The 27,938-nt window shown below is 44.1% G+C and overlaps 1 protein-coding gene, 1 long non-coding RNA gene and 1 pseudogene across 2 annotated transcripts; 2 read left to right on the forward strand and 1 right to left on the reverse strand.

The window, feature by feature from the left end:
* Positions 1–516: 516 nt before the first annotated feature.
* Positions 517–2,237, forward strand: LOC137740205 (auxin-responsive protein IAA1-like). The gene is made up of 4 exons (XM_068480037.1): positions 517–768; positions 1,203–1,384; positions 1,595–1,706; positions 1,878–2,237. The coding sequence occupies exons 1-4, from the start codon at positions 545–547 to the stop codon at positions 1,975–1,977; spliced, it is 618 nt and encodes a 205-aa protein (XP_068336138.1). The 5' UTR covers positions 517–544; the 3' UTR covers positions 1,978–2,237.
* A 390-nt stretch (positions 2,238–2,627) lies between these two features.
* Positions 2,628–3,470, forward strand: LOC137738811 (uncharacterized). The gene is made up of 2 exons (XR_011069060.1): positions 2,628–3,116; positions 3,212–3,470. It is a non-coding gene; the product is annotated as an uncharacterized lncRNA (long non-coding RNA).
* Positions 3,471–3,747: 277 nt separating this feature from the next.
* LOC137740626 (D-glycerate 3-kinase, chloroplastic-like) lies at positions 3,748–27,648 on the reverse strand (annotated as a pseudogene).
* Between the last annotated feature and the right edge of the window lie 290 nt (positions 27,649–27,938).

Here is a 27,938-nt window from a genome sequence, read left to right on the forward strand (position 1 = left end):
TAATTTTCATGTATATAAATAAAAATAAGGAAACTTTAACGAAAAGCTCATGTTACGTTCACTTTAACGAATTTACACTAAAAAATCAATTCTAGTACTATTCACTTTACCTTTTATTTTGTCCTCATCGTTAAAATTTAAAATTTTTAAGTTATTTTCATTAATTTTTCTTAAAAACAAAGTTAAAAATTTTTAAGTTATTTTCATTAATTTTTCTTAAAAATAAAGTTAAAAAATAAAAATAATGAGACGGGATCCCAGGTCAGAACTGGACCGACCGCGGGGGCCAATCTTTGAGTTTCAAGCATAGAAATCACCAAACCACACGCTTCAATCCATCACACAATGCCACCAACATGGATAAATCACGCCTTTCTTTCCTACCCACGTGTCCTCTACCCACTGGCCGAATCATTTTGCCGGCCACATTCTGCCTCTCACCATTATATATTATGCAGGGCACCAAGAGGCCGCCCACACTTGCTGGTCACTCCATCACATTGAAGTAAAACATTGAAGTAAAAGCAAAGCAAAAGTTCTCAAAATGTCACCGGAAAATAAGCGGCAGCCGCCGGCCGGACTGAACTACGATGAGACGAAGCTGACCTTAGGGTTGCCTGGTTCGGGCTCGAAACGTGGATTCTCAGAGACCGTTGATATTAGTTTTGGGAGCTCGAGCTCATCGTCGTCAGGAGCAGGGGTGGAATGTTGTGGTCAATATAGTGTTGTTGATGGTGGGGACAAAACTCATAAGGCTCCAGCTGCAAAGTAAGTTTGTCCACATGAATATATTGTATAATTCAGTTACCTGAAAATTGAAATGTTTTACGATATTTCAAACTGCTCTAATCTACGATGATGGGAATTGAAGCTAAGTGAAAGGGACGAACACACTGTCTTGGCCATTTGGCCTAACCCTGACTATTCTTTAACTTGAGTATTTTGGTGTGAGGTTTTTTTTATGATGACCACATGAACATCGAAATGGGTTTTAAGGACACTCACATGAATTTTTTGTACTATTTACATGAAAACTGAAATGGATTTTCTTTAATTTCAATTTTGTAATGTGATTGATGGAAATTTTATATGATGGTCTACATGATTTTATTGTAAAAAAATTACATGAACACTAAAAAGAGTTTTCTTTTAATTTTATTTTTACAATGTGTTGTGATGAAAATTCTATGTGAATATTTCAGGGCACAAGTGGTTGGATGGCCACCAGTGAGAGTTTCAAGGAAGAACTTGATAAAGAGCTGCAAATATGTGAAAGTGGCAGTTGATGGAGCTCCATATCTGCGCAAGGTTGATCTTGAGATGTACAATAGCTATCAGCAGCTTTTGGGTGCTCTTGAGGACATGTTTTCCTTCTTAACAATCCGTATGTATCTAACAACACTATCTGTAGTTTTTTGAGAATTCTAGAATGAATCGGCGCATAATATGTACTGTGCTTTTATCTACTTGCTAAACATTCACGGCCGAGAATCCAAATGCATAATATGCTTCGGCCCATGTTAGAAAACCAGTAGTTTTTATCTTCTTTTTGGAAACCCATGGTCCCATGTCCTAGTTCTAATGTTTACTGCAGGTAATTACTTAAATGAGAGCAAGCTTCTGGACCCTGCAAATGGGGTAGAATATGTACCAACTTATGAAGACAGAGATGACGATTGGATGCTTGTTGGAGATGTCCCATGGATGTAAGATTTCAATCTCTTGTCTAATGTTGTCAGCTTGTGAATAAAGACTAAGACCGCAACATTTAAAATATTGACGATCCTGATTCACAGCCACACAATTAATGTTTTCTAATGTTTTGAGTAAATTGTTCATATTTATTCAGTATTGATCCTTCATTTTTCTTTGAACAGAATGTTTGTGGAAACATGCAAGCGGCTCCGGTTGATGAAAAGCTCAGAGGCGATCGGATTAGCTCCGAGGACGCCTCCGCAATGCACAAGCACACACTGACAGAGGCCTTTTACTGTTTTACATATGATGAGAGAGAGAGAGAGAGGGAGAGAGAGGGAGAGAGAAATAATGAAAAATACAAGGAGATGTATGTACAGAGGCTTTCTCTTGTTGTTTGGGGAGTTTGGATTAGATTAGATAGAAAGAAAAAAAAAATGATAAAAATAAAAGTGATCCGTCTGTAATTCTCTGTAAGTCTGCATTTTGCCATTTTTTGGTATTTAATGCACTTCCTTTAATCACACTTTTTCTTCTTTTTACCTGAATTGTATACTTTATTATATACACGCTAATAAATTTCGTATATAAAATGACTATTTTAGAGTATCAATAAAACAATCATTTCTTGGTTAGTTCTCTCATTTATTGACTTGGCTTGGGTAAATTTACTAGATTCAATGACTGTTTAATAAATATTTAGATGCCAACTTGCATATTTTGTCAGAAGTGCAGATAGAGGATGGAAAGTAATGAAAAAACTTGTTCCTCTCAATTCTACCATTTCTGTGGGGATTAGGAGGAAAGTTTTCTTCATATTTCTACATCTTCTACCTTCACATGGATAAAATATTCAAGTTAGCACCCACATTTTTTTCAACGTTCGTTGAATCTAAAGGGTAATCAAAACAAGGCTATTGCCTTCATTTATTTTATGCGCCACAAAATTTGAACAACCAAGCACCAAAATCAAAATCCTTACAAGATTTTATCACCAATTTGTTAATTGTACACTTGTTTTATCTCAATTTTTTTCTCGTAAAGAAGGAAGTGCCGAATGACTATTTTGAAATGTCAATTACAACTCCGTGTCTGAAGTTGTCATTCAACTGAAAGTCACATATTTCTGCTCACATTTAAAGCTTCCACGTGAAATTGGTAGGTTGGGAGATGGACATATTCCATTCTTCTAACTGCAAAAATAAATGGAGCAGTGAGAAAACATCCAACTGGTTAGAAGTTGGAAGTTGCAACCCTTTGTACAAAGCACTTATATATGCTATTTTCTGGTATCCTTTGAAGTATTTTTCTGCAGCCGCCTATCAGAGAAGAAAAGGCATGAATGCACCACCAAGACAAAGGATGACGTGCTGCGATCACGTCCAGCGACGCAAGGAGGAGAAAGGCTGCTTCTATGCTTGGTTTGTTTTAATCGTTAAATCTTCGCTTTTCGAATTTTCCTCCTCCATCTTCAACTTATACTTCTGTTTATGGTTGGATTGCGTTTGTGTTGCAGCTTGTTCGCGTTGTGCTGCTGTTGTTGCTGCTACGAGACTTGTGAGTCCTGCTTGAACGGGGTCTGCTGTTGCTGCCCTTAGATCTCTACACTCGAAACATGTACAATATATTGAGTAAGGAGTGAATAAATTCTACATTGATGTTACGAATTAATCGAGTCTACGAGAACATAAGTTAATGCCAGCATCAAAGAAATGATTCTTTTCATTCCAGTGTAATTACAAATTATTTCTTTGCATTGAAATGTTTTTCCACTACATGATGCTTCTCTAACACCGGCCACCGGTGCAAATGACATCTCCAAGAACTCAAAACTGGGCTTCAATAGATCTCGTATCTCAAATTATTTCGCCTAGTTAGTGTTGGAAATCCCACATCGGGAATTTGACAAAAGAATTTACAATGAGTAATTACCTAATTCCATTCCTCATTACACCGAGGCTTTTTAGGACAAAACCCTACTCCTGCTGGTTAGCAGGTGGTTAAGTTAGGAACAATATCAGTGTTGGACCATTAATCTGTCTCTCTGAAACTTTAACAGTTACCAAATATGGGGTTCCTTCCCTCATCGATTTCTACGAGGATGAGGCGCCTTGGATCTGACCCTTCTGGACCTTCAGAGTAAAGGGTGGGAAGGTAAGCATTGTACGCTGACAAGTATCGTGAAACAATGTCTTTTACCTGCACAATAGAGCTCTCAAAAAACATCAGTTTCAGGTTATGGAACCGACTGCAGAATCTGCAGACAGTTTATAAGATACAAACATAGATAGAGAGAAGAAAGAATGCTTTTCAATGATATATTATATTCATCACAATCAAAGGTATATATACAATCATATACAATCCTATCAGAATAAGGAAAGAATAAATACCTCCTAAACTAGGAAACCAAATATGGTAGGAATCCCACAATTGTAGGAATCCTAATACAAGTCAACACTCCCCCTCAAGTTGTTATACATGTTTGGTCTTATCATGTTGCACTCAATGTCACGAGCAGCTTTATTGTCACAAAATAACTTCATCAGCTGACCATGTTTGACCACCAAATCTTATAACAGAAACTTAATCCACAAGATTTCATAAATACCATGTGCCATGCCTCTAAATTCGGCTTCTGCGATTGACCTTAATACGACATTCTACTCCTTTCTTCTCCACGTTACTAGATTTCCCCTAACAAAGGTGAAATACCCAGATGTCGAGCACCTATCATCCGTCGATCCTGCCCAGTCATCATCTGTATAGCACTCAATTCTGAAATGCCCACTTTTCCAAAACAAAATTCCTTTACCAGGATTTCCTTTCAAGTAACTCAATAATCTCATAACTGCACTCATGTGTTGTTCTCCAAGATTGTGCATATATTGACTAACTACACTTAAGGCATGAGCAAGATCCGGCCTAGTGTGGGCCAAGTAAATTAATCTTCCTACTAACCTTTGATACCTCCCTTTATCAAATGGTACTTGGTTCCGATCGATACCCAACTTCATTCCTTCAACCAATGGAGTAGACACTGGCTTGCACACGGTCATACCGGTTTCTTCCAACAGGTAAAGAACATATTTCCTTTGTGATAGAAATATCCTAGACTTGCATCTCGACCCTTTAATCCTAAGGAAATATTTTAAAGAACCAAGATCTTTCATTTCGAATTATGTGGACAAATAATATTTCAAGGCTGCTTACTCAACGGGATCGTTATCGGTAACCACCATGTCATCCACATATACAATGAAAGTTGTAACCTTTCCGTTTCGACGTTTCAGGAATAACGTGTGATCCCAATTTCTTTGCATATAATTGAATGCCCTCATGGACTTGGTAAATCTACCAAACTAGGCTCTCAGAGGCTGCTTTAACCCACACAATGATTTCCTGAGCCTACATACCTTTTGTTTCCGTATGTCCGGATCATTACACCCTGGTGGAAGGTCCATGGAAATGTTAGATCTCCATGGAGGAATGCATTTTTTACATCCAACTGTTGCAAAAGCAAATCTAGGTTTGCTGCTAAGGACAATAGAACACGAACTGTATTGATCTTTGCCACTGGTGAGAACGTATCAGTGTAATTGATGCCATATTTCTATGTATACCCCTTTGCCACCAATCTTGCTTTAAAGTGATCTACCTTTCCATTTGCTTTGTATTTCACTGTATAGACCCATTTGCATCCCACAGATTTCTTTCCAACTAGCAAGTCAGTTATTTCCCAGGTAGCATTCTTCTTCAACGAACTCAATTCCTCGTTCATTGCATCATTCTAGCGGAAATCTGCTAAGGCCTCCTGCACACTTGTAGACATTGAAATTTCAGTGAAATAAATGTTGACCAATGTATTAAAATTACAACCTTTATTCATTTCACCTACATCACACACTCATTTCACTTACAACTTCCATTTACTTCACCAACCTCACACACTTATTTCACCTACATCATACACTCATTTCACCTACAACTTCCACTTACTTCACCAACCTAACACACTTATTTCACCTACATCACACACTTACTTCACCTGCCAACTCCATTTATTTCACCTACAACATCCACTCACTTCACCAAAAAAAATGGATGGCGGTGATTCACTCTCAAAGCCTATAAATAGGCTTCTCCATCAAGAGAAAAAGGGGGGGAATTTACATCACACCAAAACCTTGAAGCCTTGAAACTCTTAAGCTCTTAAGCAAATCCCGAAGAATCAAGAAAGCACTATTTGTTCTTCGTCAAATCCTCCTTCAAGATCAAGCCCCAACGGCCCTTGAAGAACTTCCACCAACTCAAGATCAAGCCCCGATGACCCTTGAAGAAAGTGCTCATCGTTCATCATCCGTTCATCCTAAGATCAAGCCCCAATGGCCCTTTGGATCAACAACCTCAACAAATCCACACATCCAATCGTACTTCAAGACTAAGCCGAAAAGCCCTTGAAGATCCGCTCATCCATCAACCTTCAAGACCAAGCCCAAAAGCCCTTGAAGAAATCTACACAACCATTCTTCAAGATTAAGCCCAAAAGCCCTTGAACATCCGCTCATCCATCAACCTTCAAGACCAAGCCCAAAAGCCCTTGAAGAAATCCACACAACCATTCTTCCATCAACATTCAAGACCAAGCCCAAAAGCCCTTGGAGAAATCCACACAACCATTCTTCAAGATTAAGCCCAAAAGCCCTTGAAGATCCGCTCATCCATCAACCTTCAAGATCAAGCCCAAAAGCCCTTGAAGAAATCCACACAACCATTATTCAAGATCAAGCCTAAAAGCCCCTTTGAAGACCCGTTCATCAACCTTCAAAGATCAAGCCCTAAAGGCCCCTTGAAGAACTTCCACCAACTCAAGATCAAGCCCCGACGGCCCTTGAAGAAAGTGTTCATTGTTCATCATCCGTTCATCCTAAGATCAAACCCAACGACCCTTTGGATCAACAACCTCAACAAATCCACACATCCAATCGTTCTTCAAGATTAAGCCCAAAAGCTCTTGAAGATCCGCTTATCTATCAACCTTCAAGATCAAGCCCAAAAGTCCTTTGAAGAAATCCACACAACCATTATTCAAGATTAAGCCCAAAAGCCCCATTGAAGACCCGTTCATCAACCTTCAAAGACCTAGCCCTGAAGGCCCCTTGAAGAAACTTCCCTCAACCTTCAAGATCAAGCCCCAACGGCCCTTGAAGAAACTTCAAACCGTTCATCCAAGATCAAGCCTCGACAACCCTTGGATCAATCGCACATCCACAAATCAACACCTTACAGAGATCGAATCAGAGGATCAAATTACAAAGAGATTGTAACCCCAAAATCATTAATTAATACAAAATATATTTTGTATACGTGTTCTTGTTTCAGGAATTTTTCATATTTACAACACTGTTAGGAATAGATACAGTAGATAATTGATATACAAATGACTTATTTGATTTTGACAAGTGACAAGTAGACACATAATTGTTTAATGGATATCTCACTCTTGAATTTGAATTTGGCTTACTCGCGGAATACTTGTGTTTACACTTAGGATTTGCCTCATAAGTAGGTTTGGGAATACCTCAGTTAATATGCTCTGGAAGGCGACGGAGTGGAGGTGCATCCGATGTAGAAAACGATTGGTTATGAGAGATAACAGAAGACGAGTTCATAACATTGGGAGAAAAATCCCACGACAATTGCTGTGGTTGCTGCTTGGTTCCATCTCAAATAGTAGGCTGCAACTCATTTTCAAGCCCAAACCCCGTGGGACCCGTGGGCTGGTCTTCCTCTACATTTGTTTGTTGCAGCTCAGTGGGCTGATCACCAAAACATGTGGGCTTCTGCTCTTCTCCGAATGTCGTGGACTCCAAATGTAATAACTGCAATGGCTGCTTTTCGTGCAACTCGTTTCACAAGAAAGTAATCAAAGGTCAAAACTTCACTATTATCTTGGGTCATAACTTCACTATTTCGGTATCCCCCCCCTGAAGTGAAGACGCGAAGGATCCAAAAAACAAGTCATTATCATGGAAAATCACATCTTGAGTGATAAACATTTTCTTACTCAGAGGATGATAGCAATGATATCATTTCTGGGTAGTGGCATAACCCAAAAATACACAACGAATGGCTAGAGGTTCAAGTTTATTATTCCGTCCAGGAAGATGGAGGTGAACAAAAGCAACAAACCCCAATACTCGCGGGGAAAGATTTAGAGTCAGTGGACTACTAGTCTGAGACAAGAGAACCTGAAATGGTTTATGGAAGTTGATCATACGAGAAGGAAGACGATTAATAAGATCAGCAACCCCATTTTGTTGAGGTGTAAACGAGCTGTGGTCTAATGAACAATACCATGCAGTTCAGAGAAAGAACGAAGTTCCATATTAACATATTTGCCTCCATTGTCACTTCTAAGAACCTGGATATTCCTATTGTATTGCACAATAACCATTTTATGGAACTTTTGAAAGGCCAAACTAACTTCGCTTTTTGACTTTAACAAACTAACCCAAGTCATTCTAGTACAATCGTAAAAGTAACAAACTAGTGAGCACCACCAAGAGTAGCTCTTTTCAACGGCCCCCATACATCATAATGCACAATCATAAAAGAAACGGTACTTTTATTTAAACTGGGAGGAAACAAAGTTTGATGGCTCTTAGCCATTTTACAAACATCACACTTAAACTGAGAAATATCACTCTTGACAAACAAACTAGGAAATAACTTGTGCAAATAATTAAAGGAAGCATGCCCAAGGCGCCGATGCAACATCCAAATGTCCGACACTTCATTAGTATCCCCTTAAGAATCATCAACAGAAAGAGCTTGAGTTAGCAAGCCAGAACTACTGGTTGTCAACTCCAAGTAATAAAGCTTCCTTCTTCTAATACCATAACCAATCGTCTTTTGCGTTCGGATGCCCTTAAAAACACAAAAATAAGGCAAAAAAATAACCAAACAGTGTAAACCAAGGGTTATTTGCGCAACGGATAACAAATTATAATTTAGAGAGGGAACCATAAGAACAGTGTCAAGTTTCATGGTATCAGAAAGAGAAAGAGTGCCTTCTTCACTAACAGGGACAGGATTAACATTGGCAACGTTGACCACGGTTTGTGTGGATATTTTTAGTGATGGAACCTATCTAGAATCACAAGTCATATGTTCAGTAGTTCCTGAATCAATTATCAATGTATTATTCATAAAGAAGAGTGTCTTACCATTACTACCTGCCGCATCAATCATGGTAGATGCCTTGTCCACTATATGGTCCGAATCATTCTTAGTTTCCACAACGGAGGCTCGAGATTTGTTGCATCAAGGATCACAAGTCTTATCCCAATTCTTGAGATATCCAATCAACTCAAAACAGCGACTCTTAAAGTGTCATGTCATGCCACAGTGTGGGCAATTACCTTGGGGACGATCCCGGCTTGTCTGGCTAAGATGAGTTTGTCCTGGTTGGCTTTGGGACCCGTCTTGGTTCGACCAAAAAGATGATCCACGCTGCCATAGCAGTGGGTTCACTCTTGTCAATCTCCATCCTCATTGCTTACTTTTGATCGACTTCTCGACGAACATATGCATAAAAAGCCAGAAGGCCAAGCGGGGGATCTTTTCATAACACTTCTTCACGAACCTGATCAAACACATCATCGAGACCACTAAGAAACACATAGACTCATTGTCTCTTAGTGGATTTTTTAATACACTTTGACGTCATTTTCACACTCCATGGATACTTTATTAAAGTGATCCAATTCTTGGAAAATCTCAGTTAGCTCCCCAAAATAGGCAGCCAAAGGTCGGCCATTCTGACGAAGACGTGATGCCTTCTGATTCAATGAATAAATTCTAGCCTCGTTGGTCTCATCAAAGTAGGCCGCCTTAAGAGAATCCCAAATTTCCTTCAAAGTAGACAACTGAATGTACCGTTTCATAATCTCTGGCTTCATTGAAGACAAAAGCCAACTCTTAATTTTTTTGGTCTTCAAAGAACTAATCATCATATTTAGGATCATCTTCGTTAGGTGCCTTGATAGACCCAAGAAGATATCCCATCTTCTTCTTTCCAGTAATATGTATTTGAATGAGAGGAGCCTATAAATCATAATTTTTCTCATCCAATACCATACAAATATTAAAGTTTGAGTTCTCTGATTGCACCATAATTGGAGCAGCTGCTGGAACAATCCTATAATCGGCTCCCTTTTCTTCAACTATCAGTCTTGCTGTCGGTATAACCTAAAACCTGCATCACTGTGATGAGAATTTGGAACACGATAACAGACTGACAAGGCAGCGTTGTGGTGGGAATTTGGAACAATGCGGACGGACGGACTGACAGAACGTGGCAGCAACAATTCTCAATTGCTCGTTGCAATTGATCAGGGACACAGGCAGCAACAACTCTAAGTTGCTCGCTGCAATTGATCAGAGACACGGCAAATTCAAATCCAATTAGGGTTTGGTGTTTTCCTTTTCTTTCTTTTTTTCTAACTCGGCTCTAGTGCCAAGAAGAAATAATGTTTTTCAATGATATATTATTGTTTGGGCCCAAAATATTTTGGTTAGGCCGAGCAGTCAGATGTGCTCGGCCCAAGGTAATAACAGATGCTATGGGCCGAATAATAAAACCCGGGCCAGCTGGCAGGGTCAGCCGAATCCTATCTCAAGAGGTCCAGATAAGTAGGAAGGAGTGAGGAAATCCTGGTGCGACCAGGATTCTCGACCAGCAAGAAATAAAGCCTCAAAAGGAGGAAGATTCAGAATCCCAGTGGGAGTAGGTTTGTTCGAACCAGAATCGAAATGGGACAAGGACTCCCAATCCAAATCAGAGGAGGTTTCAAGGAATGGGGTACTATAAATACACGAGATCATGCAACATTTTAGAGGACCTTGAAATCAGCATACAATTGCCCTGCGCAAAACCTCTCAACATCTTGAGATTTTTCCTTTTCTTCTTCTGCCGACACACCTTCAGTTTGGATAAATAGCACTGTGGAAGCGCCCGGCAAGCACTTTCAGTTTGGATAAACAGCACTGCTGCCGCAGAATCAGCCGACCGAGAAGCATCTTCAGTTTGGATAAACAGCACTGCGTCGAGGTCGACCGATTATCTATCCAAGTCTCGGTCGAGAAAGGTTTTCGAACCTTTGTTGGCAGAGGTCGCCTTGCTAAGCTTTCTCGGCATAGTTAGGTGTTACGAATTGCATTGCTCGGCGTACAGGACGCCGAGTGGTTTTATGATTGGATACTCGCAAGTAGGTTTCAGGGTTCGGCATTCCGACGGCCGAACTACGTTTACCATCAAGACATACATTATGTTCGAGTACCTGTGCCCATACACTTTGGTCTCGATTCGACGTGCTTATACTCTCACGAATATAATCACGGTGACCGAATCGGGCTCCGACGATTATTGAACTCCGCAGAATTAGCAGCCTTGTCTTCAGGCTGTAGAACTCAGAGACCGAGAGTGTTCCTTCCTCGGTCGCAATCGCAAGATAAAGAAGTCAACGACGCGCTCAAAGCGACATCAGCAAATTTTACTCCTCGGTCGAGCTCGGCCGACGAGTTGGCACGCCCCGCATTCAACCGAAGGACGTAGTTAGCTTACTAGTTACTCGGCCTGCGCGCCACGTAGGTTTTGTAATTTCTAGGGTCAACATTTTGGCACGCCCAGTGGGACCTTTGTGCTAAACCTTCGGAGTTCATGACCATTGAGACACGGTCCACGAAGCAGAAAACAACCATGGGAAAGTCAACGACTGACTTGCCAGTGCAAGGCCTTGGGCAGGATTTGCACTCTACAAAAAATCCGATCACAGTTGCGCCGCCCGAGGCCACAAGTGTAATACGCCGAGAGAATGAAATCTGTCTCGGCGGGCAACCTTACAACCCCGCAGTCCCGAATCAAACAGCTGGAATGTTCATGGAAGGGATTGTGGAAGATTGTGATGACGATGGTGGGGAAGGTTCCGATCCACCAACGAGGACATTCCTTCGGCGACGACTGGAGGAACAATATCGTCAGGTCGAGCAGTCGATCGGTCAGAAGATGAATGATTTGCTAGAAGCAATACGTAGTAACAGCGATACACAGACCAGAATGCTCGAACTATTGGTTAGTAAAGCTTTCGAAGATGGCCAGGTCGGCCCACCTCGGCAGCTTTCGACGAATGTGCCAATACCAGCCGAGAGAGGGCCCGCCCGACCGCAACCAATCACCTTAGAAAGAAGAGGTGGACCAGGAAATAGATCCGAGGGACCAAGCCAGGGAGAAGAAGCCGCTTCCGTAAACATGACCGAAGTCCAGAGAATGATTGATTCGGCCCTGAAGAAAGGGCCGAAGTTTCCAAAATTCATTCATCCATACCCGGCTTATGTAGAAAGGTTTGAATACCCACGAGGATTTAAGATCCCTGATTTCAGCCTCTTTGCCGGGGAGTCGTCTTTATCCTCATTAGAACATGTGGCTCGGTTCACAGCGCAGTGTGGAGACGTCAATAGCGACTTCTACAAACTACGTTTGTTTAATTTTTCACTGACAGGTTCAGCTTTCGCCTGGTACATCAATCTTCCACCCAATTCTGTGCAGAGTTGGGAAGAGTTGGTCGAAAAATTCCATGAACAATTCTATCGGCCAGGGATGGAGATATCCGTATCATCCTTGGCCAGGATGGCTCAAGCATCCGACGAGTCTCCAATGGAGTACTTAACAAGGTTTAAGTCGGCCAGGAATTGGTGCCGAGTACCACTCCCCGAAGTAGAGTTCGTCAGGATCGCCCTTAACGGATTAGACGTGGAGTACAAAAAGAAGTTTCTGGGGGCAAATATTCGGGATATGTACGAACTTGCTCAACATGTCGAACAATATGATTATCTGCTCCGAGAAGAAAAGATATCGAAGTCACCATCCCGGGGGACGTTGTATAAGAACCCCACGGTGAGCTATGCATCGGCCGAAAGTGAAGACCCTCAGTATGTTAGTGTGGACGCGGCCGAGATAATAATAGACAAACCTTATGTTTGCAAGGCTTTGGTGCAAGTAAATACCAAAGACGCCAAAACCCGTTTGACCGCCGAGGAAACGGGCAAGTCATCAAAAGTATACACTTTTGATATCACCAAAGCTGATGCAATTTTCGATCAGTTATTGGCAGCAAAGATCATCAAGCTTCGGCCAGGACATACTATCCCTAAGGCCGATGAATTAAAAGGAAAGATATACTGCAAGTATCATAATTCTAATAAGCATGCAACCAATAATTGTGTTGTGTTCCGGGACACAATTCAAAGCTGGATCGAAAAAGGAAAGTTGAAATTTCCGGAAAAGATGGCGGTCGATGTTAATCCTTTCCCTTTGACGACGATTGGTATGGTGGATGCTCACCTTCCTAAAAACAAAGGGAAGGCCGAATACGTACCGGTGCAACATGTCCATAAACGGAATGGTCGCACAAGACTACAGCTCGATATCTTTTCGAATGCACCACCAGCGGAACAATCGGGGCCACCCGCCGATGAGCCTATGACAAGGTCAAGTTCCGATGAGGCTCATGGATCAAAGGTGTTATGTGACCACTGTAAAACACCAGTTGAGCCTGGGAGGAAGACATCTTCAACACCACCCGCGGCCCCTACAACATCGTCGACAGGGTTAAGTCCACGACATCAAGTGTTTGATCGACTCGGCCCACAAGTACGGCCGAAAGACCAGACCTCGGTCAGGCGGCGTCTGGATTTCGACGCACCTTTCTACAATGAGGATTATTACTCGCGCAATGCTAATAGTTCGGCCTTACCAGCCGATCGCAAAACTTTCAAACCACCAAGGACATCGGATCAACGCTGGTACAGTTACAATTCTCCGACTGGTTTGTATACGGCACTGTCCAAATCCCAAAAACGTCGTCGTCAACGGATAGATTGCATGGCTCGGCGACAAGAAGCGCAGGCCAGCCCGGCCAATCAATGGCAACCAAAAAAGGCCGTGGAAGATAGTAGCGAACGGCCAACCCCGACTATCATGACCGAGTTAGCCGAAGGGAAGAAAGTAGCGGAGGCTGATTTCGAAACCACCATTGAGGAGGCTGAGAAACGTATTAAGATCCTTCTCCGGCCTGGGGAAACGAGAGCTCGTCTAGAGTACTTTACACAAGAGGCCGAAAGGAAACTTTCTCCGTTACCACCGCGCGAGCCGCCTATCAAAATACAGCGCAACTTACACCCTCCGTTCCTCGGTCCATCCATGGAATACATGCGAGAATTTCATAAGAAATACTCCGCAAATGACTAGTACGGACTCCCCAAGGCATGTCAGGAAGCCCTCGACTTAGCGCTAACTTGCCCTGATGCCGAGCAAATTATCCAGAAAACTTCTGATCCAGCCATTAAAGCTAGGTTTCAACATATACGGGAGGCTCGGGTCCTTGGTTTTGAGGTCGATCCTTATACAGATATCGACGCCGCCGAATTACCCTTTTCGCTCGAAGACCTTCAGCATTTACGCTATCATTTCGAAGTCTTCTCGGCTGTATCGCTCTTCGGCCTCACGGCCGACGAGGAAAAACGGATAACACGATTGGATACCTATTTAGACACAAGGAACGCCCGTATTGCATATGAAGAACGAGCCCGTGTAACAAAGGACCAACGAAAATCTTCGGCAGTCCACATCGCCGAAGGAAATGGCTCACCCGCACTCGATTTGGTTCCCACGTCTCGGATACCGGCTCTTACCGAGGAACTCAAAAGTTTGATTGAGGATTTTCCAACGACTGCTGCAGAGGATAGTTCCCCGGAAGACGACGACCATGACCCCATGGGCCCCTCGGTCCTCGAACATATGGAGATTAGTATGGTACACGTTCTACCAGCTGAATTCCAACCAAGTACCCACCAGTCAAGCTTCTTGGACGGGGATGTAGTTGCCGAGGAAGCCACACAAGTAGACTTCGTCGCAAATGACGACGATCGAGAAAACCAGAGTGGAGATAACCTCAAAGCAGCTTTGGCCGAGCTATTTCCCCGCTCCTCCTCGGTTAATCTCCAACACCTAAAGCCGTTGTATGTCACGGCTCACATCGAAGGATTTCCCATTTCTAAAGTATTTGTCGACTGTGGAGCCACAGTCAACATTATGCCAATATCCGTCATGAAGGCTTTACGCCGTTCTGATAATGAACTCATTCCGTCAGGGATCACTATGAGCAGCTTTGTTGGGGACAAATCTCAGACCAAAGGGGTGCTCCCGTTGGAAGTTAGCATTGCCGGTCGTCAACACATGACGGCATTCTTTGTCATTGATTCCAAGACAGATTATAACGCATTACTTGGCCGCGACTGGATCCACCAAACCAGCTGCATTCCTTCATCATTATACCAAGTCCTCATCTTTTGGGATGGCAAATCGGTCGTAGTTCACCCAGCCGATAACCAACCATTTGAAACCAACATGATTCAGGCTCGCTATTATGATGATCACGTCGGCTACATCACCCTCCAAGGCCTTAACGAGGATGGACGGCCGACGAGAATTTCAGTACAAAAAGTGATTGAGGTCGGCGCCGAGACTGTCCAACAGGATTCGGCGAGACTTGGCTTGGCGAACTTGGTCATCAATGCCGATGATTGAGCACACCACACAAGAACGGCGTCAGGCCGCGGTTTCATCTACAATGGAACGTCTGCTGGCCCATTGGTACGCCATTACCAAGCAACCACATTCTGGCGTCAATTTAATCGAATTTCTGGCCGAAGCAGATAATGGCCCCGTTCTATCTTTCAATAAAGTTCAGGCTGCGCCGGCTGAACTCGAAGACCATCGACCTCAAGTCAAGGACCCGTTAGAGGAAGTGAACGTCGGCACGGCCGAGGATCCTCGAACATTGTTTGTTAGTGCGTTACTCCCACCGTCCATGAAGGTTGAACTCCATAAACTACTCCACGAATTTAAAGATTGCTTTGCGTGGAGTTATCATGAAATGCCAGGCCTCGACCGAAACCTTGTAGAGCATGAGCTACGCATCAAGGAGGAGTGTAAGCCTTTTCGACAGCCTCCTCGCCGATTTTCAAACGAAGTACAACTCGGCATTAAGGAAGAATTAGTTCGGCTTCTAAAAGCCGGGTTTATTAGGACCGCTCGGTATGTCGAATGGTTGGCCAATATCGTCCCCGTATTAAAGAAAAACGGTGCCCTTCGCATTTGCATCGATTTTCGTAATCTAAATCTGGCTACTCCCAAGGATGAATATACAATGCCGATCTCAGATTTATTAATTGATGCCGCAGCTAATCATGAACTGCTATCTTTTATGGATGGTCATGCGGGTTATAACCAGATTTTCATCGCCGAAGCTGACGTCCACAAGACGGCTTTCCGTTGCCCGGGGGCACTTGGTACTTACGAATGGGTAGTCATGCCTTTCGGCCTCAAGAATGCCGGCGCCACATACCAACGAGCCATGAATATGATCTTCCACGACTTAATCGGTACAATCGTCGAAGTTTATATCGATGATGTGGTCGTAAAATCCAAACGTCGTCAAACACACCTTGACGACCTGAGGCAAGCGTTCCTTCGCATGCGCAAAAACAACCTCAAGATGAACCCGGCCAAGTGTGCTTTCGGTGTTTCGGCCGGTAATTTCTTAGGATTTTTGGTGCACCATCGCGGCATCGAGGTCGACGAAAATAAAGCCCGCGCCATCATTAGCGCCCCACCGCCGACGACAAAGAAGCAGCTTCAGTCGTTACTCGGGCAGATCAATTTCCTCCGTCGTTTCATCGCCAATTCGGCCGGTAAAATGAAAGCATTCTCTACATTCCTTAAACTGAAGGAGACCGACCAATTTGAGTGGCGCGAAGAGCATCAAGCTGCATTTACGCAAATCAAGGTGGCCCTTTCCACCCCACCTGTGCTCGTTCCACCTTGTCGCACCAAACCCCTCAAATTGTACATTTCGGCAGCTGTTGAATCCATTGGGTGCCTACTCGCACAAGATAACAACGTCGGCCGCGAACAAGCTATCTTTTACCTTAGCCGCCACTTGAATTCACCAGAACTTAATTATTCCCCTGTCGAAAAACTTTGCTTAGCGTTGTTTTTCGCCGCATCCAAGCTTCGACATTACATGCTCCCCACAGTTACGCAAGTCATCGCACAAACCGACGTAATTCGTTACATGCTGACTCGGCCTATGGTCAAAGGCCGAATCGGGAAATGGACACTCGCCTTATCCGAGTTCAGCCTTCAGTATGTACCCCAAAAGGCCGTCAAGGGGCAAGCCCTCGCCGACTTCCTGGCACAACACCCATCCCCTTATGGTCTTGAGGGGGGCGAGGTCGACATCGGTTTCGTCACCACACGCGATAACCATTGGACTATGCATTTTGATGGTTCCAGTACTTCGACCTCGGCAGGTGTCGGCATCGCAATTCAGTCGCCTGACCACTGCCGATGGTGTTTTTCTCTCAAGTTAGATTTCAGCTGCACCAATAATCAGGCCGAGTATGAAGCCCTCATTATCGGCCTCCATGTTTTACACGATCTACGGGCCCCCCGCGTTCTCGTCCTTGGTGATTCCGAACTTGTGATTAACCAACTAAACGGCGTGTTTCGTTGCATGAGTTGTACTTTAGCTCCCTATCACATGGTCGCCACTTACCTGGCCGAGTCGTTCGACCAAATCACATTTGAACACATTTCACGTATCCACAATACTGACGCCGACGAACTCGCCCAGATCGCTCCGGAGCACAACTCATGGGGGGCAAACTAAGTCAAATTATGGAAATTGCGAACACGGGTCAACGCTCGTACCCCGTTTTGATTAATCAGCAAACTCTCCAACGCACGCACGTAATACGTACAAGGGTGATGTCGTTCCCATCCCTGTTAGAACGAGGAGATCCCATAGAAGTATGCGCCGTTGAAGTAGAACCGGATGATTGGAGAAAGACGATGTTACGGTACCTCAATAACCCCAATGGGAAACACGACCGAAGAACGAAGGTGCTCGCGACGAATTACGTGTCGTATCAAAATGAATTATATCGCAAGGGCGAAGATGGTTTACTACTATTGTGCCTCGGCCCACACGAGGCTGCCTAAGTAATGGCCGAGGTACATGAAGGAATTTGCGGAGCGCACCAATCTGGACGAAAGATGCGTTGGTTGCTCCGACGACATGGTTATTTTTGGCCCAATATATTAAAGGATTGCATCGAATATGCGCGGAGATGCGTATCATGCCAGATTCATGGACCCGTTCAGAGAGCCCCGGCCGAATTGCTACACTCGGTTACTAAGCCATGGCCGTTCAGGGGTTGGGCAATGGATGTAATTGGCAAAATTACGCCATCATCGGGGGCAGCGAAACACGCATGGATAATTGTAGCAACTGACTATTTCACTAAGTGGGTCGAGGCAAGGTCATACGCCGAATTAACGGCTAAAGAGGTATGCAACTTCGTAGAGGAGAATATTGTGACCAGATTCGGCGTGCCAGAAACGATCATAACTGATAATGGCACTATTTTTACGGCCGATAGGTTTAGGGAATACGCGGCAAGATTGAATATCTGGCTCGAGCAATCTACGCCTTACTACCCACAGGCAAACGGACAGGCCGAGGCAAGCAACAAAGTGTTGATCGGCATCCTTGAAAAAATGGTAAAAGAGAAACCTGGTTTGTGGCATTTGAAGTTAAGTGAAGCATTATGGGCATACCGAACTTCACCCCGGTCGGCCACTGGAACCACTCCTTACGCGTTAACTTATGGACACGACGCCGTGTTACCGGTCGAATTGAGTATAAGTTCGTTGCGAATAATCGAGCAGAGTGATTTGTACAGTATTGAATATAGTCAAGCGATGCAACAAGAGTTAGAAGACTTAGAAGAAAGTCAAATCGATGCAGTTAACTTGTTAATAGCACAAAAGAAAATTGCCGAGCGAGCGTATAATCAGCGTGTAAGACAAAAAACGTTCGGCGAAGGAGAAATGGTTTGGCAAACTATGTTGCTCGTTGGGATTAAAGATCCCAGGTTTGGTAAGTGGTCGCCGAATTGGGAAGGGCCATTCATCGTTCACAAAGTACTCGGCAAGGGGGCATATCATCTAAGAGATCGGACGGGTTCAGTTCATAAATTGCCGATTAATGGAAAGTTTTTAAAGAAGTACTACCCAATTACATGGGAAATGCAAGAGTAAGACCATTGTACTGATAGCAAAATAACCATTGTATTGATAACAAAAGATTCATTACAAGAGAACAAATACAATGATTAAATTCCTAAGGGGTCGAAGGGAGGAAAGTCTCAAGGGCAGCTTTCAGCTCCAGCCACTTCGCCTCGCTCAAAATTATCTCAGTCTGCCGCGTCTTCTTGTTGCACTGCAGTTGCTGGATACGCCGTGCGCCGGCAGCGAAGGCCGTCAGCCGAGCCTTGTTAGCCTCAAAATCTTTCTCAAGCTCGGAAGCAGCAGCCGACCTTTGGCGTTGAAGGTCAGAAATCTGACGCTGGAGGTCAGAAATTTGGAGATCAAACTCGGTCAGCTTTGCTTTCTTTGCCTTGAAAGCCTCCATCTCTACTCGGCCAGCCTCATGCGCGACCTTGGCCACCTTCAAATCGTCCTCGGCCTGTAGGGCACGCTCAAAGATAAGAAAGTGTTGCCGAGTCCGCTCCAGGAGGTCGGTTAGGAAAGAGATACCCTCCGGACTCAAGTGACCACCGCTGGCGAGGTCATTGAGACACTCTCCGACAGAGTCAAGGCCCTTGCACCGGAGAGCTTGGGAAGCAGTCAGAGATAGGGCTTCGTGCAGCTTCACGAAGACTTCGGCCTCGGGCACGATGCCGGTTGGTTCGGCAGAAGCTGCAGAAGAGCCGGCCTCACCGGTCGTGCTTTGAAGAAGAGCATCGAGCTCCACTTCCCACGATGGCTGCACATAAACGAAAAAACTTTGTGAAGGAAAGAAAACGTCGTGATATAATGCATAAAGAGGGGAAGTGTTTTAGACCTGCCGAGAGGAGACTTCGGCCATGCCCTCTGGGTCATTGCTTGAACCCAGGGAACTTAATGGCCGAGCCCAGTGCCTTAGACCGCTACGCAATTCACGCGGCCGATGGAGGTCATCTACATTTGATGGCCACGATGGCGGCCAGGAAATATAGACAACGCCCCTCGGCGCATAAAATTGCCGGTGATATGAATGTTCGGGCACCTGACATTTAATAGTTTTTTTTAAAAAAAAAAAAAAAAAAAAAACATGTGCCACACAAAAAAAAATCAACACAACGAAAAGCAAGACTCACAAAGGCCGAAGAGACTTCCTGCGGAAGAATGGGAGGGTCTTCGTCCTGCGGGTGGATTGGCATTTCGGCCGTGGCCTCAGGATCGGCCATGGGTCTCTTGCCACGATCCGCCGCAGAAGGACATGGTCGAGCGGTCGCCTCGACGACCGGAGGATGACGGACGGGAGGAGAGTTGACTGGTCGGCGACGGCGTTCGAGCGGGACTTCGTCACTCTCGCTCTCGACATCCTGAACATGAACAAAACAATTAGTATTACGACCAGAAACCTAAAGAAAAAGTTGGAAGCAGAATTATACCTCCAAAACGACCGTTGGAGACGAGGGTGCTTCGGCAGGCGCAGCCGACTTCCCCATTTCAGGCGCCACGACCGGCTTTGAAGCTGAAGCTGGTGCGACGATGGGATCGGCCGTGGCCTCAGGAGGGGAGAAGGCTGGAGGAGTCGGGCTTGGAAAAGCCGGAGCAGCCGGCACAGGTGGAGAGCCGGCAGTAGCAGACGTCCCAGTAGTATCACTGGGGACGACATGGATTTCCCGGTCGCCCTTCTTCGCTAATTTCTTAACTCGTTTAGAAGGGCGAGGGGCATCATCCGCCGGCTCGGCCCCTCGGTTGGAACGTTTGGCTGGGACCGCCCGCTTGGTGACAAGGGTCCTCTTCGTGGACGCCTTCTTCGCCTTTGCCACCGCGGCAACCACCTCGACCGTCTTCGACCCGCGACCCACTGAAATAGAAAAGTAATTAGTAGCAAGAACAAGTTTCTTTCTCTGTAGCAAAGTAATTAGTCAACAATATACCTTGGACCGACTCCTTGGGTTGAGTCGAGGGTACTGGTCTGGGCCGGTCACCAAACATTTTGCTCACCGCATCTTCGGCCGAGGCACCGAAGAAGTCGCCAGTGTACTCGTCCCACCAGTCCCCAAATGTGTCGGTGCCCAAGGATTCCGGAACGGTTGGCCGAAGACGGAACTTCTTGCACCGATCCTGAAACTCTTGCTCCATCGTCCGGCACTCCCTCTCGGAAGAACCAGAAAGGCGTCCCCGGCTCAAGAGGGAACGAGAGACGATCAGGGGTACGGGGCAACCTTGGAGGTAGCCGAGCTGTCGGGCGACAAAGTGGGGCTGGTAGACCTCCCAGCCGGCTCGGCGGGCATCGCAACCAAGGGGAAGGTCGCGAGCCAGTACGATTGACCCCCAGGACTGACGGAGGCCTGCGTCCTCGGCCGCGGCCCAAGTTGCCGTCGGGAGCCCGATTATCGCAGGGTATTCCTGGCGCCGGCACACCAGGAACTCGTCGTCCGAAAGAACGTCGAGGCTAAAAAAGTGCTTAAGGACCTCGTCAGCCCGGTGAGAAGGAGCCGGTCGAGAGGCAAGTTGGGGGCCGAGGGCGGCCGAGCGCCGAAAGGCGGGGACCTCAGGCCGAAGAGTGGAGAAATAGACCTGCAGCCAGAGTTGGAAAACCCAGAGGGGTCCATTCTGGTACGGGTCAATCTTGTTGAGGGTCGCCTCGGCCAAACAACGAAAGAGGTTGGCAAGAATAGCCGGGCTGAGCGCCAGAGAGTGACCGCTAGCCAGGGCCTGGGCCACCGGCATATTCTCGACCAAGCACTTGTTCGACCTGGTACAACAAATAAATTTGTTGTACCAGTAGAAGAGGAAGGCTTCATGTTCTCCCTTCCGAAGACTCTCCTCGCCTCGGCCGGCAAAGTGGAGGATCAAAGTATTGTAGTTGAAGAAGTTCTTATGAAGCTTTTGAACTTCTTCTCTTGAAGGCTCCCGATCGCCCCAGCTAAGCGTTTCGACGACCCGCTCGTCGAAAAGCGCCTTCAAGTCGAGGAGGGAGGAGCATCCAGAAAGAGCGGCATCGATTGGGAGGCCGGATGGTGGAGTCCCAAGAATGGCCGAGATATCAAGGATTGTAGGGCCGAGAGGGCCGAACGGAAGGACCATGGTGTTGGTGGCCGAACACCATAGAGTCAAAGCCGCCATAAGAAGCTCCTTGTCCATAGTGATCTCCATGGTCGAGAGCAGGATGGCATCATAGATACCAAGGGTCTTCCACTCCTTGCCGAAGAAGGATCTCATTCGGTCCACCCAGGCGGCCCAAGCCGTGGTGGTTGAGGGCCACGCTCCTTGAGGCCGAGCCAAGCACCATTTCGACCAGTCAAACCCTTGAAGAAGGGGGGTTAGACAGTGCTCCTTGAGCAAGTTGGTGACAGACGACGGCACTGCGTGTTTGAAGAGGGGACCCAGAATCTGGTGGGTGGTGGCCATATCCTCTTGAAATCGCAGCGTCTTGATGGCGCTTCGATCAATGAATGACTTGCACTTATTGATCTCATCGGAAAGCTTCGAAATAAAGGAGGCCATTTGCAGAAGGAAGAACTGAAAAATTGCAGAAGGGCTGGAAGGTTTGATTTGAGCAAACAAAGATGAGAAATTAGAGATTCTGGAGTTTCTGAGGGCGTAAGAGGCGGATGGCAGAAATATGGGTATTTATAGGCTTTTCAGAATGAATATCAAACGTCTGGAATTCAAAAGCGCTGGTTCAGATTGGGGGGAAATGTAACCGGGAAAGTCTGCAATCATTTCTGATATTTTGGGAACCTGCGAAAATGGGATCGAGGAGTCGAAAATCCAGGATGCATGATGGCGTGTGGCGACAGGTTCAATGCATTTAATAAGGATGAGACGGTTCAATTAGTGCACGGTTTCGAGGCCCATGAGTGAAGCTTTTGAGAACGGCGAAGAATCGACACGTGGCCACGCGTTGGGGGCAACAAGGAAAGTGCAATCATGTCTCATAAATATGCAGGAATAATGATCATTAAGGGAGTAAAGTTCAAAAAAGCAATAAATGTTTTCGCTTCTTCAAGGTCGAGGCCCGACCAAGAGGTGACAGTCGGCGACCTCAGAAGCGAGGGGGCAATGTTTGGGCCCAAAATATTTTGGTTAGGCCGAGCAGTCAGATGTGCTCGGCCCAAGGTAATAACAGATGCTATGGGCCGAATAATAAAACCCGGGCCAGCTGGCAGGGTCAGCCGAATCCTATCTCAAGAGGTCCAGATAAGTAGGAAGGAGTGAGGAAATCCTGGTGCGACCAGGATTCTCGACCAGCAAGAAATAAAGCCTCAAAAGGAGGAAGATTCAGAATCCCAGTGGGAGTAGGTTTGTTTGAACCAGAATCGAAATGGGACAAGGACTCCCAATCCAAATCAGAGGAGGTTTCAAGGAATGGGGTACTATAAATACACGAGATCATGCAACATTTTAGAGGACCTTGAAATCAGCATACAATTGCCCTGCGCAAAACCTCTCAACATCTTGAGATTTTTCCTTTTCTTCTTCTGCCGACACACCTTCAGTTTGGATAAACAGCACTGTGGAAGCGCCCGGCGAGCACCTTCAGTTTGGATAAACAGCACTGCTGCCGCAGAATCAGCCGACCGAGAAGCATCTTCAGTTTGGATAAACAGCACTGCGTCGAGGTCGACCGATTATCTATCCAAGTCTCGGTCGAGAAAGGTTTTCGAACCTTTGTTGGCAGAGGTCGCCTTGCTAAGCTTTCTCGGCATAGTTAGGTGTTACAAATTGCATTGCTCGGCGTACAGGACGCCGAGTGGTTTTATGATTGGATACTCGCAAGTAGGTTTCAGGGTTCGGCATTCCGACGGCCGAACTACGTTTACCATCAAGACATACATTATGTTCGAGTACCTGTGCCCATACACCTTGGTCTCGATTCGACGTGCCTATACTCTCACGAATATAATCACGGTGACCGAATCGGGCTCCGACGATTATTGAACTCCGCAGAATTAGCAGCCTTGTCTTCAGGCTGTAGAACTCAGAGACCGAGAGTGTTCCTTCCTCGGTCGCAATCGCAAGATAAAGAAGTCAACGACGCGCTCAAAGCGACATCAGCAAATTTTACTCCTCGGCCGAGCTCGGCCGACGAGTTGGCACGCCCCGCATTCAACCGAAGGACGTAGTTAGCTTACTAGTTACTCGGCCTGCGCGCCACGTAGGTTTTGTAATTTCTAGGGTCAACAATTATATTCATCACAATCAAAGGTATATATACAATCATATACAATCCTATCATAATAAGGAAAGAATAATTACATCCTAAACTAGGAAACCAAATATGGTAGGAATCCCACAATTGTAGGAATCCTAATACAAGTCAACATAGAGTAGCAACCTCATCATCGGACATTCTGGGCTTCCCTGCCTCTTTCATGGCAATCTCAGCCTGCAAGTTCAGTGAACCACTTATAAATTGCACAGTGATAATGACAAAAGTACTTAAAGAACAGAGAGACTGTATTTTTGTTGCAGAATGATGTAAACATGAAAGCCAACCTACAAATGCCACTGGTAGACAGAGCTCGGATTCTTGATCTTGATAATTATCCATGTTTTGATGAACTTGTACCATGCATAATACGCTTCAAGATTTTTATTCACCGTCTCTAGCTGTTTAATGGAAATTAACATTTGAGATCCAACTGTGTTTAGTAGGATGAAGAACACCGATGAAGTTTGTACATAGCATAAGTAATATCAACTAAGCCTAACAAAAGATGTATATCATGTCCTCTAACCTGTGGATCTAATGCTTCGACAACCTCCTTAGGAAAAGGTTTGAAACCAAGCATTTAACCTTCAAACAGAACAGCCTACATGACAAGCCAAATCCCAACCAATTGCAAGGTGAAAATAATATTTTAGAGTTTTCTATACAAAACCAACGAATGCCACCTAATTGATTACCTTTGGAGTTGACCTACTGATTTCACATCCAAACCCTATTAATACTTATAGAAAACATTTCAACATAACATTTGTACGACCTTGATTCTTGATACGTTCAAACATCTATCTTCATATAATCACGTAGCTACATAGGCTATACGGTATCAGCATCCCGCATTGGCATTAACCTAAGCCCGCTGATTGCAAGATATGACAGAAAATCCTCATACAGACTTATTGTAAGTGGTCCCTCAACCTCTGCCCACATTGAAGGATCGGCTCTATGACCCTTTCCATTGTAAGCAGATTGCAACCAAAACAAGTTGAAGAGCCACTTTGAACTACTGGTTTAGAAGAAATAATGAACACATAAAGCAATTTTCTCAGTTGTGCACCTTATCATATCTGGGTAGCTTCATTTTCATACCTGAAAAATTTTTAGTGTGCATAATTATAAAACAGGCATGCTTTTGTAGTAGATGAAAATGAATGGTTGAAAATCACCTTCTTTACTCAATTCAGTCAGAGCAGACAATGTTTCAACAAAGAATGGAAGGTCGTGACTGCCTGCGGTTCTGCGTAACTACAAGCAACCAGAAACAGAAGAACAAGATGTTATTGCTAAGAAAGTATTTTCAATTTTCTTATGAGTTACAATCAACTATCAGTTGAATTACTTGGAAAAGAATTGATTGCTACCTCTAAAAGCACATTTCCTGGATTTTCTTCTCTTAGTTTAGCTTACAAAAAGTACAATATCCAATTAGAAAACAAAAATATAAAGAATAATGTGACGCAACCTCCCACCCCTTCTTTTCTTTCTTAAAAAATAACTGACCCTCTACTGTCAAATAAAAGTCATCAAAGGATATTGAGGCAGACTTCCTGAGATTTGAACAAACAGTAAACAAACCCAAATTCCTTTATTTATCATGAATCATCTAGAGTATCGATTGCTCAAAGCTAACATACCCATGAGTTTGAAAAGAGCAAAGACAAGTGTAGTCTTTCCATAACCTTGTGGTGCACTGAAACCAATCTGCATCATAGATAAAAAAATCAGCACTGTACGATGAAACAAAACCGAAAAGATAAAGAATGGCAGCAATGTCTCTTCAAAAAATGCAATCATTAATGAGGAGATAGATATACCTTGACACAAAATTATGCCAATAGAACTAGACCCAATACAGAATCTTAGAGCGCACAAAAAGGCAAGGAATGATTTGAGTAGAAAGTGATGTACCACTAGAAGAGGAATATCATCTCCATCTTTGTACAACGATCTGTGCTGAGAAATCTGATCCTCACACCAAAAAAAAAACCAGAATATAGTAGTGATACAACCTTACTTTCTGAGGCTCATTCATATACAATTCAATGAGCTGAAACAGCCGGCATAGGTGCAACCCATTAGCCAACCACTTGTCAATGGACTCTGCCACTGCTTCTGGGGTCACACCCAATTTGTCTATCAACGGACATGAGCATATAAATTTAAAAAGGTCCTGTAAAAAAGAAACTTCTGCAGGCTTCGTAGGAAACACACAATACAATGGACCCTCTCCACATTCACTATTGGTAGAATTTTTGTGATGCATGGAATTGTCTTGTATCTAGGAACATCCACTGCCTGTAAGAAGAATCCTGAAAATAGAAAGAGGTGAAGAACATACATCATATTCAGCCTATTCAGCTTGATCCATTACTATTACTAAAAATAATTTACATCGCAAATCTTTCTAACAACCTATATTCAGTAACTAACATATACACCTTTGTTGGGTTAGTTGAGCAGTAGTTTCATGCAAACTGGTTCCTCTCCCTCTTTCAAAAGAGGCCAAATTATCACATAAATCCGAGGATGAGACGGGACTTATTAGGAGGACGACTTAATTTCAACAACGGAAGATACAGAATATTTTAAAAGGAAAACTTGACAAAAAAAGTAAAGAAGTGAGGAGGCAATACAAAGTTCTAAGTGCAACTAGTTAAACAAGGTCGCTAGCCGTTAGAATCCACAAAGAGATAGGAGCAAGAACTAAGCTCACAACTCTAAAGAATCCATCCACAGATATGAAGTCTTAAAAATTGATATGAGCACATAGTGAACAAAATTGAAGGAATCCATCCATACGGCTTTAAAAATACTGCCTGATCAAACACAGTACACTAAAATGCCAATACCGTATTGTGTTCGAAACTAGGCAGATATTTTCACTGGTGTTGGCTTGCATGCTAATTTTCTTTAGTAACCACAGGTTTTATTCCAAAAATACCCCAATTTTGTGAACTTTGTCATTTCAAAAATTGATTGGCTAGGGCTCAAAATTCTTGCTCCCATTGTGAAAACACTATGTACTTGTTAATCATTCAACATTGCCTCTAAATAACTATGTACTAGTTAATCAATGACTAATTATCCCACCACAAAAGCTGGAAAAAAGAATTGCTGCAAGAATCTTTACATTTAGCTCTTAATTTGAGAAATTAACAAAGGAAAATCCTACATTCAATTGCAAAACTTGTAAATTTTAGGTTACAGGAATCAAATGAAATTAAATGTGGAAACAGAAAAATTACCGGACTTTGAGAAACGGGTGGAAATTGTAGAGAGCTTGGATGGTGGATTTGATCTATTTGGTTCATAGGGTGAAGCAGCAACAGAGTAGCGATAAGAATGTAATTTACAATTATTAGCATTTGACTTATTAGTATTATTAGCAACATAGAGAGATGGTGTAGGCGGCCATGGCTGAGATAACATGTTCACAGCCGCCATTTTCATCGCTCTCTCTCCCCTCTCTCTCTCGACCATGTTTTCTAACAAGTGGTAATAGTGGAGTGCAAGCGGGCAAGAATTGAAGATAGGATTGATATACTTTGAGTGATACGATGAAATTCAATTTTCTTAATTATTTAATGATATACTCCACCATCCACCATAATGCATGTCGCCACCATCACCTTACTATGACCAAAGACACCAACTTTAATATCACCATCTTGCCAACAATCACCACGTAACACTTTTACCACCATCGTTGTCACCGCCACCTCATAAGATCGCTTTGTCATGGTCACGATGATCACTATGTTCAATAATAAAAACTTAAAAATAATAGGTTTTTTATCACGAATGATCCATGAAATTAACTCATTT

The sequence above is a fragment of the Pyrus communis genome, chromosome 7 (genome assembly GCF_963583255.1).
Source record: "Pyrus communis chromosome 7, drPyrComm1.1, whole genome shotgun sequence".
Taxonomy (NCBI): Eukaryota; Viridiplantae; Streptophyta; class Magnoliopsida; order Rosales; family Rosaceae; genus Pyrus; species Pyrus communis.

What these genes read in the sequence shown, in the direction of transcription:
- LOC137740205 (XM_068480037.1), top strand. Translation starts at nt 545, where the DNA reads ATGTCACCGGAAAATAAGCGGCAGCCGCCGGCCGGACTGAACTACGAT. An exon ending in GTTTTCCTTCTTAACAATCC is followed by an intron (nt 1,385 to 1,594) that starts GTATGTATCTAA and finishes TGTTTACTGCAG; the next exon opens with GTAATTACTTAAATGAGAGC. An exon ending in GTTGGAGATGTCCCATGGAT is followed by an intron (nt 1,707 to 1,877) that starts GTAAGATTTCAA and finishes TTCTTTGAACAG; the next exon opens with AATGTTTGTGGAAACATGCA.